Source organism: Portunus trituberculatus, chromosome 35 (assembly GCF_017591435.1).
Source record: "Portunus trituberculatus isolate SZX2019 chromosome 35, ASM1759143v1, whole genome shotgun sequence".
Lineage (NCBI taxonomy): Eukaryota > Metazoa > Arthropoda > Malacostraca > Decapoda > Portunidae > Portunus > Portunus trituberculatus.
The window spans coordinates 4,502,326-4,515,337 of NC_059289.1; the positions used below are offsets into that span (position 1 = coordinate 4,502,326).

The 13,012-nt window shown below is 33.8% G+C and overlaps 1 protein-coding gene across 11 annotated transcripts in view; it reads right to left on the reverse strand.

The window, feature by feature from the left end:
• Nucleotides 1-839: 839 nt before the first annotated feature.
• LOC123512949 (neogenin-like) overlaps nt 840-13,012 on the reverse strand; it is a 295,796-nt gene continuing 283,623 nt past the window's right edge. For 7 of the 11 annotated variants that reach the window (XM_045269674.1, XM_045269671.1, XM_045269668.1 and 4 more), the window contains 6 exons: nt 9,839-9,934; nt 8,445-8,586; nt 7,948-8,070; nt 7,077-7,195; nt 5,809-5,957; nt 840-5,413 (listed from right to left, as the gene is read on the reverse strand). In XM_045269674.1, coding sequence (XP_045125609.1) covers nt 5,294-5,413; nt 5,809-5,957; nt 7,077-7,195; nt 7,948-8,070; nt 8,445-8,586; nt 9,839-9,934 — 749 coding nt within the window. In that variant the 3' untranslated portion in view covers nt 840-5,293. The remainder of the gene's footprint in view (nt 5,414-5,808; nt 5,958-7,076; nt 7,196-7,947; nt 8,071-8,444; nt 8,587-9,838; nt 9,935-13,012) is intronic. The other 4 variants (XM_045269675.1, XM_045269676.1, XM_045269673.1 and 1 more) reach the window with 2 other exon arrangements.

The following is a 13,012-nucleotide window of genomic DNA, read 5'->3' on the forward strand; positions in this document are numbered from 1 at the left end:
AGTGTTTGTAGTTTTCTTGTGTTCTTCCGGCCACTCCCTTTCCTCTCACTTTCTCTCATATCTGCCTCATAACATCCAGGTCCTCTCTCTTCCTTTCTTCCTTAGACAGTTTTGCGTTTTTCAACTTTGTGTCTATGTTAAGAACACGGATTCTCATGTACTAAAACAAATTCTTTTTTAAGATAGTTACGTAACTCCGCTCATTCATTTCTTAAACGTTGGTCATCTTGCATCAAGTACACTGACTAATGGTGCTACTTTGGCTTGTTATCTACAAAGAAAAAAATATCTACAACGTACGAATTTCTACTTTGGCTTAATATCTACAAGGAAAGAATATCTACACCGTACGAATCTTATTTTGAATTCATAAAATAAGAAAGATCTGTGTATTTGAAATATTGAATTTTTTTTTTCATCTAATTTATGTTTTGGCATTAATAAAGATTCATGAGACGTACATAAGCCAAAGTAGCACCTGACTAATGTATCTGTATATCTTGAAGAATAACTAAGTTTGTTTCATTTAGCAAGTCTACCGGGCAACGTATATCTAAGATCATAACTTGCTCGCGATATAGATTGATAGCCTGTGAGGTGATAAGGGTCGAATTTCTTAATCAAATGGACATGCAGAGTTTTATTGAAACTAGCTTATTCTGATCTGGATGTTATGATTCTTTCTTGAAGTCATCCCTTAATAACTAGTATCCCTTGAAAAAAAAAATAAATAAAATAAATAAATAAACAAAATAACAGTACAATATGACTGATATTTCAATGTCGCTTCATCTACACCAGGATCATGCACAGAAAAAGGTACTAAAAAAACATATATATATACATCATTTTTATTAAGAATATCTTTTGTGACTATTTTTACAAGAGAATTCTTGGAAGGAACCTGTTTGTCAGGATTCTGTGGCTGAAGAATATAATTCTGGCAGATCAGCATCACTCCACTATAAATTTCAGTTCTTTCTCTTGTTGTCTGATGCAGCCATGTAACTAAACCTTGTCCCCAATCATAATTCAAAGAATAATACATATTTTCTTGTTTACAATCAAAGCATCATTATATTTTCAGCATTTACCACTTGCACTTATTTTTCTAAGCTCTTAAAAAATATCCTTGCATTACAAAATTTGCAGTTTGTGTATATAAAATTCAGATCTTTCAAAAGGATTTTTTCCTTAGACCAAATGCATACTGCATCTATGATTCTTACAGATATTAAAAATAATAAGAATGATAAAAAAATATTGGTCCTAGGAAATGTTATGCAGCCATAGCCAGCCAGCTTCTTTTGCCTGAACACTGCAGCCACCCAACCCTACAAACTGCATACCACACAAACACCAATGTACAAAATTAATCATAAATTCCTATCAGTCATTTAAAACTTTATTTGAAAACTAAATCTTATATACATGGCAAGTGGTATTACAAATTTGATCTTACAAAGATTAAACTATTAAATTTATGAGCATTTATACAAATGCATTTCCTATCTTGTAAAGGTATCTGGAAACTTCTCAAGATGCGATGACAAGACAAAAATTAGGACTTTCCAGCTTATGCATCTAGTTATCCAAAAGCTTGAAGATAAAAATATATGTATGGGAAAAAAAAAAGCTGTAGAATGTACATATTCCAATCAAAGTACTAATTTCATAACTAAACTTTTTAGATATAGTGTAAGATAATAACAGAACACAAAATTGCAATATTGGTTGTAAAAATTAGTTTATCACACAGCATTACTCCTTGAATTAATGAAAAAACCTTCTTTTCCAGTGAAAAAAAAAAAGCCTATGAATTTAACCCTTAAACTTATAAACAAAGTAACTCATAAGATATTAAAATGGAAAAAAGTCCTAATTTTTGTTCAGCATGAAAAAAAAAATAAATAAATAAAATAAAGTTTTTTCCAGATACCTGAAAGTACAAATGCAGCTAAATGCATGATTGACATATGAATAAGATGGCAGTTTATGTATGTGACAATATGCAATGATGATGATGATGATGATGATAATGATGATGATGATGATGATGATGACAATGATGATGACAATGATATTAATGTGATAATAATGAATACAATGAAAGCTGTGAATATGATGATTATGATGATGACAGTTAAGATGATAATGATGATGAAACGATAATGGCAATAACACCGTCATTTACTGAGACACATGGAGCAGTTCTTAATATGATTACATTTATGTATTTTGTGCAATAAAATATCAAATGATTTTTAAGAAGCATTCGATTAATTGGATTACTATGAAGAAAAAAGAAAAAATAATAAAAAGAAAGAGGTTATACAAGTACTTAAGGAGTATTTCTACATCTTATGCAAGTTTTTCATTGCCAGTGTAATGCCTCTATTGCTGAAATATAGTCTTTTTAGCATCTTTAATAATAATATAATCAACTGTCACAAAACTCAAAACCTTGTTTCTGATGGACAATCAATGAATAATGTCAATCTGGAAGGACACCCAGGTTGTAGTTTCTGAAAGATTCCACTATACAAAATTTCTTAAAATTACACTTAACAATAAATGCATGTCTAGTTTGTACACATGCTACATGTACAAAGAACACATGTAATGGGCAGCAATAAACGAACTGAGGGGAGTTCCAGACAGCCACAGGAAGGCTCTTCTAGTGCTTAAGGGAACTTTTTTCTAGGATGGGGGCACTATGTTGTAAGACCATCTGATAGACCCCATACCGATATCATTACTTTTGATGTAATCTTTTCAAAGCATTGGTACTGTATTGTGTAACAGTTACCTGGGTAGAACTCCTTTACTCGTTATTTGCTGATCAAATGAAGTAGATTCTGTATAATTGAGCACAGAGACCTGAAACTGCTACAGACCATGTTATTTACTTCCAGTGAGTTTAAAATCAGAAATTTGTCATTCAATCATCCTTTATACTCTATGACTTTTCAGTATTCAGCAAAGTGATGCAAGCCACCTGTCTGTGTTTTCACATGCCACAGCACACCACAACATATTCACTGTTCTTACCACGAGATACACACTTATGCACATACACACACACTGGGTCCTCAACATGACTAGGCACCACTCAGCTGCTCTCAGCAATACAGTGCTGGAAGCCACTCGGCTCCATCTCATCTTTCACATTGCCATTCACTATAAAAGACAGGAAGCTTCTTTTGTTTAAACTTAAGATGAAGTCATGAAAAAACATAACCATATCTCTGCTCCACATTTGATGACTAGTAATAATCTTATTACTTATCAATTCTTTAACCAATAAACTTGCAATTATTTAACCACTTTCCAGATTAGCATTTTACTATGTTCAACAAATATGAAGCATGCATTAAAAAATACACATAATAGTATTGTAGACACTTACTTTTCTATATTTATATTTGTTCAGCTGCTTTCAACACCTGGGCCCAGTAGAATAACAGGCTGTGAAACTGAGGGGAATTGGAAGCACCACAGTTCAGCATCAGTGACAGCTCCTTTCTTAAAACATGGTAATCTTCATGAAAACAATACATTTGCATGCAACTGACACAAATAAAATGATTTCTGAATCCATCTCATCATAAACTTTTATACAGCACACACTGCAGCATGTGAATCTACAGCAAGGATTTGACTTATGTTCTGGATGTCATGTCACTGTACAGTAAAATGAAGCTCATTGTTATTGTCTAAGTAACATAAAGAAATCCCACTACAAAGTCTGATACATATTCAATATTACTACTGCTGCTTCACATAGCTGTTGACAAGTTATATAATGCACATATTTCTCATGGCAGGAACTACATTAATAAAGTCCATTCTCTTTTTTAAATTACATGGGCCCTTCATTTTTGTATTCATGAGCTCAACTCCTCTTTTTCCACAAGGCAGACAATGACATTCTTCATAATTGATAGATACAATAATAAAAATTTGTACAGTCCATTCAAATTAATATAACAAAGAAAAAAGATTAGCAGATCATCTTCATAGCATCTTACTGCAACCAATCCCAGATTTTAGAAAACAAGAGATTTTGCAGAATATATTTCAAATGTGAAAGAGAGAGGCATACTTTTATATTAGCTAAAAATGAATAACAGACAGCTGAGGAAAATCTCTTAATTCCTTCATTTAGCATTAGGAATATTTCTAAATTCAAATAGCCTTTGTTTGATGTAACATGACACATCCTCTATCACCACATGTTTCTAAATTCTGGTCAAATTGAATTAAATTGACAACAACTATTGTGGTTTTCTGACATGCCATACTGAATTTAGCAGTCTCAGACACTGGTAACTCATCTTCCTGGTTAGAGGAAGTGGTTCTTGTACTGGTTATTTGATTCAATGTCAATCGTATCAAAGGGTTATGATAAATGTTGCTGTAGTCCATTAATTCTTTGCTAGCATCTGGAGCTTAAGTTACTTTGGTAATCTCACTAAAGATTGGACACCAGCTCATGTAATCTCAGTACATGTTTACAAAACACAAGAAATATTCAAACAATGATTTTGAAGGTGGTCTTTCAAATTTCATCTGGAATATCAAAAAAGTAGTATACTAATTGATGGATTAATACAGCATGTGTTTTATGGTCATGAACTGCAGGTTGTTCAAGGGTATGTTGAAAAACCTTGGTGAGGTGGACGTGTAATATATTCAGTAATTTAGCCCAGCAAATGTGTTCGGTTGCAGAAACCTGGGATTGTATACCAGACTGGTACACTGCACTGATTTGGCCGTGTGAAAGGAAAAGATGATAAAGATTTGGAGAGGTATGTCAAATACTTTGAAATGAAAGTTAGCGCTACTAAGTAGACGAAAGAAGACATCAGATAAAGTCCTGAGGAGGGACCTAGACAGTGGAGGACTTGAGAAAACAAGTTGGACATGCCTGTGGAAACTCTTACAAGTGACAAAGGCTTACACATGTAAACATGGAACCTACATTTCAAAATCATTACACTTCTAATGATGATTTTCTTTTTGTAAAAAAATATATATAATGTCAGGCTGTCAACTTACATACTGCAGTTATGGATGCTAACATCTAACATTGTTATAGTTTGTTTGAGCTTATATACAAACCCAATTTCATGTACTGGCACTAAACTGACATATCTGTTGGGTTTATTTCATGATGCTGAGAAAATGCAATGGAGCATGTTGTGCTTAAAGAATAGGAAACTAAACTCATGTAAAACTGGTAGACCAAGCACTATGTAGGAAAGCAACAGCAGCCGGCCATCATTCAATTTTAGCAATTGAACTGGTTGGCAGTGATGGCGGAGAGGTCCTTCATGAGCCCCTCAAGGTTGGCCATTTCCTGAGACAATTCTTCTGTTGAATAGCCATGAAGGAGGGCTTCATTGGCTTCCTGTGAAGCAAAAGGTTTTTGTTATGATTAACATCATAAGAAAATTTGCTTCCTAATAAGCACAAAGTCATTGCAATAGTCCAAACCCTTAGAAAATTATTTCATAAATAGTTGTGCCTTGGCTTTTTTAATTAATATATTTCCATCTTATATCTATATAACATGCTTTTTCATTACATTGATGTTTTCTCAGTTGAATGACTTTAATTGAACAGATGAAAAGAAATCTGTAACAATACAATGAAGTGCACATATCAAAGATGCAACATGCTCAATTAACTGATTATGTCCATTGCATCTATTGTATCCTCACGTAACTTTCAAATGATATATGTGGAAGGAGAATGAAAATGAATGATCACAAATTAAAGACAGCAACTATACGTGGCACTTACTTCATGTTCAGGCAAAGAGTCCACCCGCATTGAGGGACCTGTCCAGCGTCCTGAGGGTCCTGCAGGACCAGCACTGCTGCTCAGCCCAGAAGATCCTGGAACTAAGGATTTCTTGAAGGGGCTTGTGATGCCCTGAGGTCGCACAGCAACTGTCAATCAAAGAATTAGTGAGAAAGAAAATACAACACAGTTACACAACCTTAATTCACTCCTCTATTTTGTGGATTTTTCATCTTATTTGGAATTTAATTGAATAATTGTTATTCATTCACCACTTAGCAGGCAGATGATAAAATAACAAAAAAAAAAAAAAAAAAAAAAAAAAAAAAAAAAAAAGGAAAGTTTTGCTGTGACAGTCTCAAAGAGACAGACTGCTGAGTAAAGAGAGTATAGAAGGTTGGGAGAGGGTTTCTTGTGAGTGCATATATGAAAATAAACAAAACTGCAGGAGGCCACATAGCAGTCCTTGTAGAACATTAAATGCTGAGGATGATAACAATGACTATGTTTTGTTGTTCCTTTGTGATGAGAGAAGTTTGCACTTTCTGCACTTGTCATAAATTATCTTTATGTTTTAAACAATAACACCAAGTGTTGCAGTTTATAGATTCACGATAATAAATCTTTATTCATAAAACAAACAAGACATTATACTTAATCATAAAATATAAAATTTGACATGCAAGGATATACAAACCATCACTGAGCAGCTTAATTGAGTTTGTATATATAGCATGCACAGGGAGAGTACCACTGGTGAACAATGACCACCATCTATCTGTCACTCACACTGACTTACCAGCATTTCCAATCACTCCTTCATCCTCTACCACTCCATCAATTGTCATCCTTACTATTTGATCAAAATGTAATATTTTTTACTCTTTCTTTTCCTTCAATGTCATTTTTTTCCTATTTCAATCAATTCTATAATTACAAATTTTTTCTTTGACTTTTCATTCATTTGAGTACAAAGACTGATCTTACTCAGAACACTAGTATTCAAATGGTATTCAACAATCTTTAGTTTCTAAATTTGCTGTGAAGCTCATTACATGCAATCATAATTGTTTAAATCTTAAGTTTATTTGAAATCTTAATGATATCTCATACTATATACTACTTCCATCTTTTTTTTCATTGAAAATAAGAGAAAAAAAGGAGCTATAAGAAACTGTATGACATACAAGCTCTCCTCCCTAATATGATTTTTTCACTTTACCATTCCTGCATTTTTCACATTTACTGAAAGCTACGGCCTCACTCACCAATGTGTTTAGGCTGAGGTGTTGTGGGAGCTGATTGGGGAGGCGCTGGAACACTAAAGCTCCGAAGAGGATTGCCAGACCGCTTCCCAAGAGTGTTGCTCCCCTCACCATTTATTGTGCTGGCGAAAAAAGATAAATTTAACACAACAATTTAGGTCTTGTGTTATCTTCACAGTACATGTGCAAGCAGATAAAGATGCAGTGTTGTCACTAGGGAGGCGATGGCGTAGTGGATAAAGTGGTGAGTGTGGGATCAGGCAGACGTCCTCACGTAAGTTCGAATCCCACCACATATTGCTTTGAAGCTATGCCATTTGTCAAGTGGTTTAAAGTTACCTACATGTCACCATGATACCCAGGTTCTAGGTGGTTACACCAAAAATGTGTTTGGGTGGTGATATGGGCCCTAATATGTGTACCACTATAAATAAAATTGCCTGAACAGTGCTTCCCACATATACTCTTCAAGTATGCCTACAGGTGCTATAGGCCATAAAAAACAAAAATGAAAAAAAAAAAATAAATAAATAAAATAAAATAAATAAATAAATAAATACATAAATGAAATAAAATAAATAAATAAAAAAAAGTTAGAGTTTAATTCTCAAGACCTATAAATTCTTATCAAGATATAATCACCATAAAATCAGAACCACAGAAATCTATAACTACTGTTCACAACAGTCAAGAGGTGTGATAACCAAAGACTAGTACAGGTGGCTCTCTATTTGATGAAGCAGTTTTCCTACTTATATTTTAAACAAAAGTAGAATGTTATTCTTTTTTCATGGTAGCTATCAATGGATAGAACTGCCTCTACCATGAAGTATAGGCCTGCCTTCTTCCTTTCCCTCTCAACATCCTTAGTCACCTGTATTGTGATGAGCCTGAAGGTCCCCCTAGACTGCCTAGGAGAGTCTGTGAGGGTTGGGGAGGTAGAGACAAACCCTCTAGAGGAGTGCCACCAGGTCCCATTGTACCAGCCAGTCCACTGCTGAAAGGAGAGACAATAAAAAATCACTTCTGCAGCTCTTTTTCTTTTTAATGGAAAAAAATAAATAAATAAAAATAAAAATAAATAATAATTACTAAAAAATAAATAAATTAATTAATCAATAAAAAAAATAAATAGAATAAAGTAAAATAAATAAAAATGGAGGAAAAATAAAGATACATATTTTTATTCAAAACAGCATGAGTATGTAACATGTGGACAGTGTATGTTAGGAAGCATTCAAAATTTCAAAACATCTGAATTAAGGGGATTTAGTGAAGAAAGTATCTTGAGAACTGCTAGTTAAACATATTACACTTGTAGTTTATCTAATCATTTTTCTTAATCACTATGAGAGGAGACTTCATAGATACCTGGTAGGATTGGGACTGTAGGGGTTTTCTGCTGGTGAGTTGTATCCCTGACTGCCGGCTGAAGAAAACTGTGGCATTGAGTATCCCGGGCGGCCTAGTGTGCCGTCACTGTACACACTGCTGGACGTGCTGCCACCCACCACTGAAACCAACCACTCTTGCTCATTTGAAGGAATGGATCCAATCATAAATACTCTATAACAATAAAATTTATCTCATGTTCTTAGGAAATTATACTGGAGATGAATAGTTGTGACATCCTTTTTTTTTTTTTATTAATTAATTTATTTGTTTTAAGGTATAAAATAGCTGAAATATTTATTTTTAGATATGAGACAAATCTATAAGTAAATCAGCTCCCCTTCTTTCATGGACAAATAATCATTTATCTTTCTTGACCAAATTATTATATAATGTTGCTGAAAACACAAAATTTTACAATCAATCATAAAAACTTAAATCACCATAATTGTGCACACCACTTCATCAAAACAGGTAACCAACAGCAGCACATAACATGCCCACCTTTCATTTACCAAGCAATATTATTTCACTTGATTGAACCAATTTTGTTTCTTGGCCTGTTTACATCATAGTATTTGACGCAAGGGATAAATATAGCAAACTCAAATTTCTTTCTCACTGAAAAAAAATTCTTAGACATTCTAGTGAGTGCTAATGATGTTCAGTGTGAATACTGATTAAAGTCAGGTAGAAGGAGAGGAGAGCAAGCATAAGGAATAGGATGAAGATGACTATCTCATCAACAATGTTGTAAGAAGGTAAAAAGGGTAAAATGAAGTCTTGACAGATACTTTCACTTATTCATCTTCTATCAGTTTATATGACAGGCATTCCTCTTACTCTTCAGGTATCCTAACTTCTCTGCTTTCCCTATTGAAGAAATGAATATTGATCAAACAGGATGTAATATAAAACTTAGACATCTTGTGTCAATAAAATCAGACTCATAAAGAAAGCAAGTAATTGTAACTTACACATCTGTCTTATTTCCACTTTTTTTTCTATTCGTATTTAGTCTTTTTAAGTTTTAAAATATGAGAAGAAACATTTTAGCATTGATGGTGAAAAGAGCAAAGCATGATACTAACTTTTTTAGTTACAGCATATTGTGTTTAGAAAGTAAGGAACTGCTCAGTCTAGTTGTTACTGTTAGTCAATGTGAAAATAGAAAAATGCCATATACAATTATTCCTTGATTGCTAAATAAAATGAAAAAGAAGAGAATCTTAATAGCATTACCTTACAAAAAGCCAGTGACATACCTTATGTTGCAGCCTCTAACCATACCAATGAGGATTTCACATGCATAAATCTATTCCCAGGCATAGGAAGACATGGTGCACTGCATACACAAAACAGATGTTACTTACGGTCTTTGGAAATATCCATAGACATAATGAGAGGTTTGGGTTTGAATGAGCGACGGTTCAACAATTTATCCGTTTCATCTTCACTCAGCTGATCACCTACAGATACGTTGGGAAAGGAAAATATTGGGGGGATAAAAACAATAAAAAAAAGGGCAAAAATAATGAACTAAAAAAAATGGAAAAAAATAAAAAATAAATAACAAATAAATAAATGAATAGATAAACAAATAAAAATCCTAAGATAAAATGTAGCAGTGAGTGTCCAAGATGTCAGTCATTTACAAAACTGAAAACACAATTTCAAGCCATCCACACATAGCTTGGTCTTCACAAATAAATATATACATAGAAATTCTATATACTGAACAGATAAACAGAAAAGTAGTCAAATATATAAATATGATAAATTAATAAAACAATTTTGTGAAACTAAATTGTACGCAATGAAGGAAGAAATATTCAAATTAAATAAAAATACTTGAAAAAGACAAAACTAAAATTATACAGCATTTCTAAAATTCAAATATTGTGGATTTCTATTTCTCAAAGTGATTCCATTCCTTGTATCCTGCAATCACTCCCTGGAACTCCTTAATAAGTGAAGAAAACCTCTTGTCTACTGAACTTTATTAATTTGAAGTGCCTGGTTTCCACTGCCAGGGTTAAGTAAGAGAAATGCAGCTCAGTAAGCATATTCATGGATAGTTAGGCATACTAAATCACAAATGCCAGGAAGGTTGCTACTTTGCATTTCACCCTCAGGCTTACAAAACTGAGGAAGTGCAAGGTCAGGATATTTACCTACATGATCAAGAGTCAGACCTCTGTGACTAACAACATGATCTATATTCTTGAATAAATTAATTCTCTCCTCAGGAAAGTCTATCAGAACATACAAAGTTTTGCTTCCCATCTCAAAGATCTCTGCCCCATCCTTCAGGAAATATTTCTCACTCACTGGCAGTTCTTATACACTGCTACATTCCTTAAACTCAATAATAACTATAATCTGGTTCTATTTATTAAATGTTTTACAACTAATAAAAGTTTTAGCTGTATCTACTCAAATACTGAGATGTTTTGTCTACATCTTTCTTCCTCACTGGATTTCTCTAGACTCTTACTTTTTTCCTGCTCATAGTTTCCTAAGTTACTCTTTTATCTTACTTACAGTTATATTATTTGCTAATTCTCTTCACTGCAGATATACTTACTGGAACAATGCAATAACTAGAACTACAAAACCCAGACCAATTCTTATACTCTTGAAAGCTTTCTGCTGCAAATCCCATACCATGGATGATAATTAACTAATGCTTTCTTTCAGCATACACTTGCACTCTGCTGGTGCAATGTCAAGTCAAACACTATTTGAAAACTTATATTTTCTAACACTTCTACTAAAATTTTGCAACAATATGGTTTAGCATTCATACGTACACACAAGTGAATTTATACAAATGGTACATAGGCAGGCATACATACAAATATCATCAAAGTACCTGTAAAATAGATGAATTTCAACAAAGGCAATGAGCAAAAGATGTTAGCTTTTCACTGGGTTACAACATGTTCATGCACTTTCTGTGCTGGTATCTCAAATCCATCAATAAACAGAATAAGCAACATACAACAAATATCTACAAAACTAACGGCAGCAGCAGCCACTAAGTTACAGCAGCATCACAAACAATCCATCCCCCATTCCTATTTTGTTGAAACTGAGTAGAGCTGTACTGCACAAGGTTGTGACCACCATTCTGAGTCAAGATGGTAGTCTGTCAATTGACTGGAACTCTAGCAACAGTAATGTGAATATCAGCTTGACAATGATAAAAAAGGAGCAAATACAAAGATTGAGATGTTTTAATCTCTTACAGGTATCATGTTTGGTTAATAGATGAGGTTTAGTAGCATTCACATGAGCAGCATGCAGTCTGGCACAAATCACTACTTATTGCCAACTAATTATTCATATGGAAAAGCTCATTTACTCCTTTGCTTCTAGAAAGTACTTCACACAGGTGTGAATCAAATAATCTACTGTAATGTAGCAGAGAAGTCAACATATAAATATGTATTTCATATGTAGAACCTGAATTACACACTACGTCACAGAATATTCACTGTGTAAAAATTGAAGTTTTGTGTAAAGATGAGGAAATAAGACAGATGATTGTATCTATCAGGCAGCTCAGTCAACAATGACATGTGCAGACTCACAAATAACTGGGAGGATGACAAATTGGTGGAGTGATGTCAGCATTATCATAAGTATGTAATAAGTCACTCATCAATTGAAATGTGAAAGATGTTCATGGAAATGATCAATCAATGGCACTTCATCTAATCAAGATGTAACCAGTGGATCATCAACAATGTACACTAAAACTAGTCTGTATATATTTGTCCTAATCAATGTTTTGTTTAATTTTCTTCCTAATGGAAATCATGGTTCAGATCAGGCATATCTTTAGTGCATGGAAGGAAGGGCTTCCTCAATTAATTTACCAAAAATCATGGTAAGTAAGAGATGGTCATTAAAATGTTTTATAAGGACAAATGAATATTACAAGGGAAAAAAAAGAGCTTGGTAATTGTGTTAGAGTGCTAACTTTCAGGTCTGCTTAGTGAAGTTTTTGTGCATAGAAAATATTGAAGAAGTGAAGAACAGCTGGCTTATTCAACTGCAGCACATACTAATTTGAAGGTGACTGATATTTCAGTAAGATCCTGAGAGTCTTGGACACTAGAGCTCTGTTACCATTTAATAATCTGCCACATGCATTCATAAGAAAATAACTTAAGGGAAGGTGCATGGAGCCTGTAGGACTACACATGGCAGTTCCTCTAACCAGAATTTTCTGTTTAAAGAGAGGACACATGGCCACTATACAAGATAACTTCAGTTTTCTCTGGATGAGTGACTTGTAGATCTCTCTGTGAGACTGGATGGCATTAGATGGCATGGCCATCATAGTTCATGAGCAGTGCCAAAGAACCCTGAATGGGTCATGGTGCCAGAAGGCAGCTCTATGTAGTGAGAAGTGATAAGAAGTAAGAAGTATGACATTATTGATGTAATGTATTCCTTTGCCTTCTGCTCCTTTAACCAGTGAACCTTCTGAGCATGTATTTTGGAAGAGCTATTAAAGAGCTCCATTTAGAAAAGAT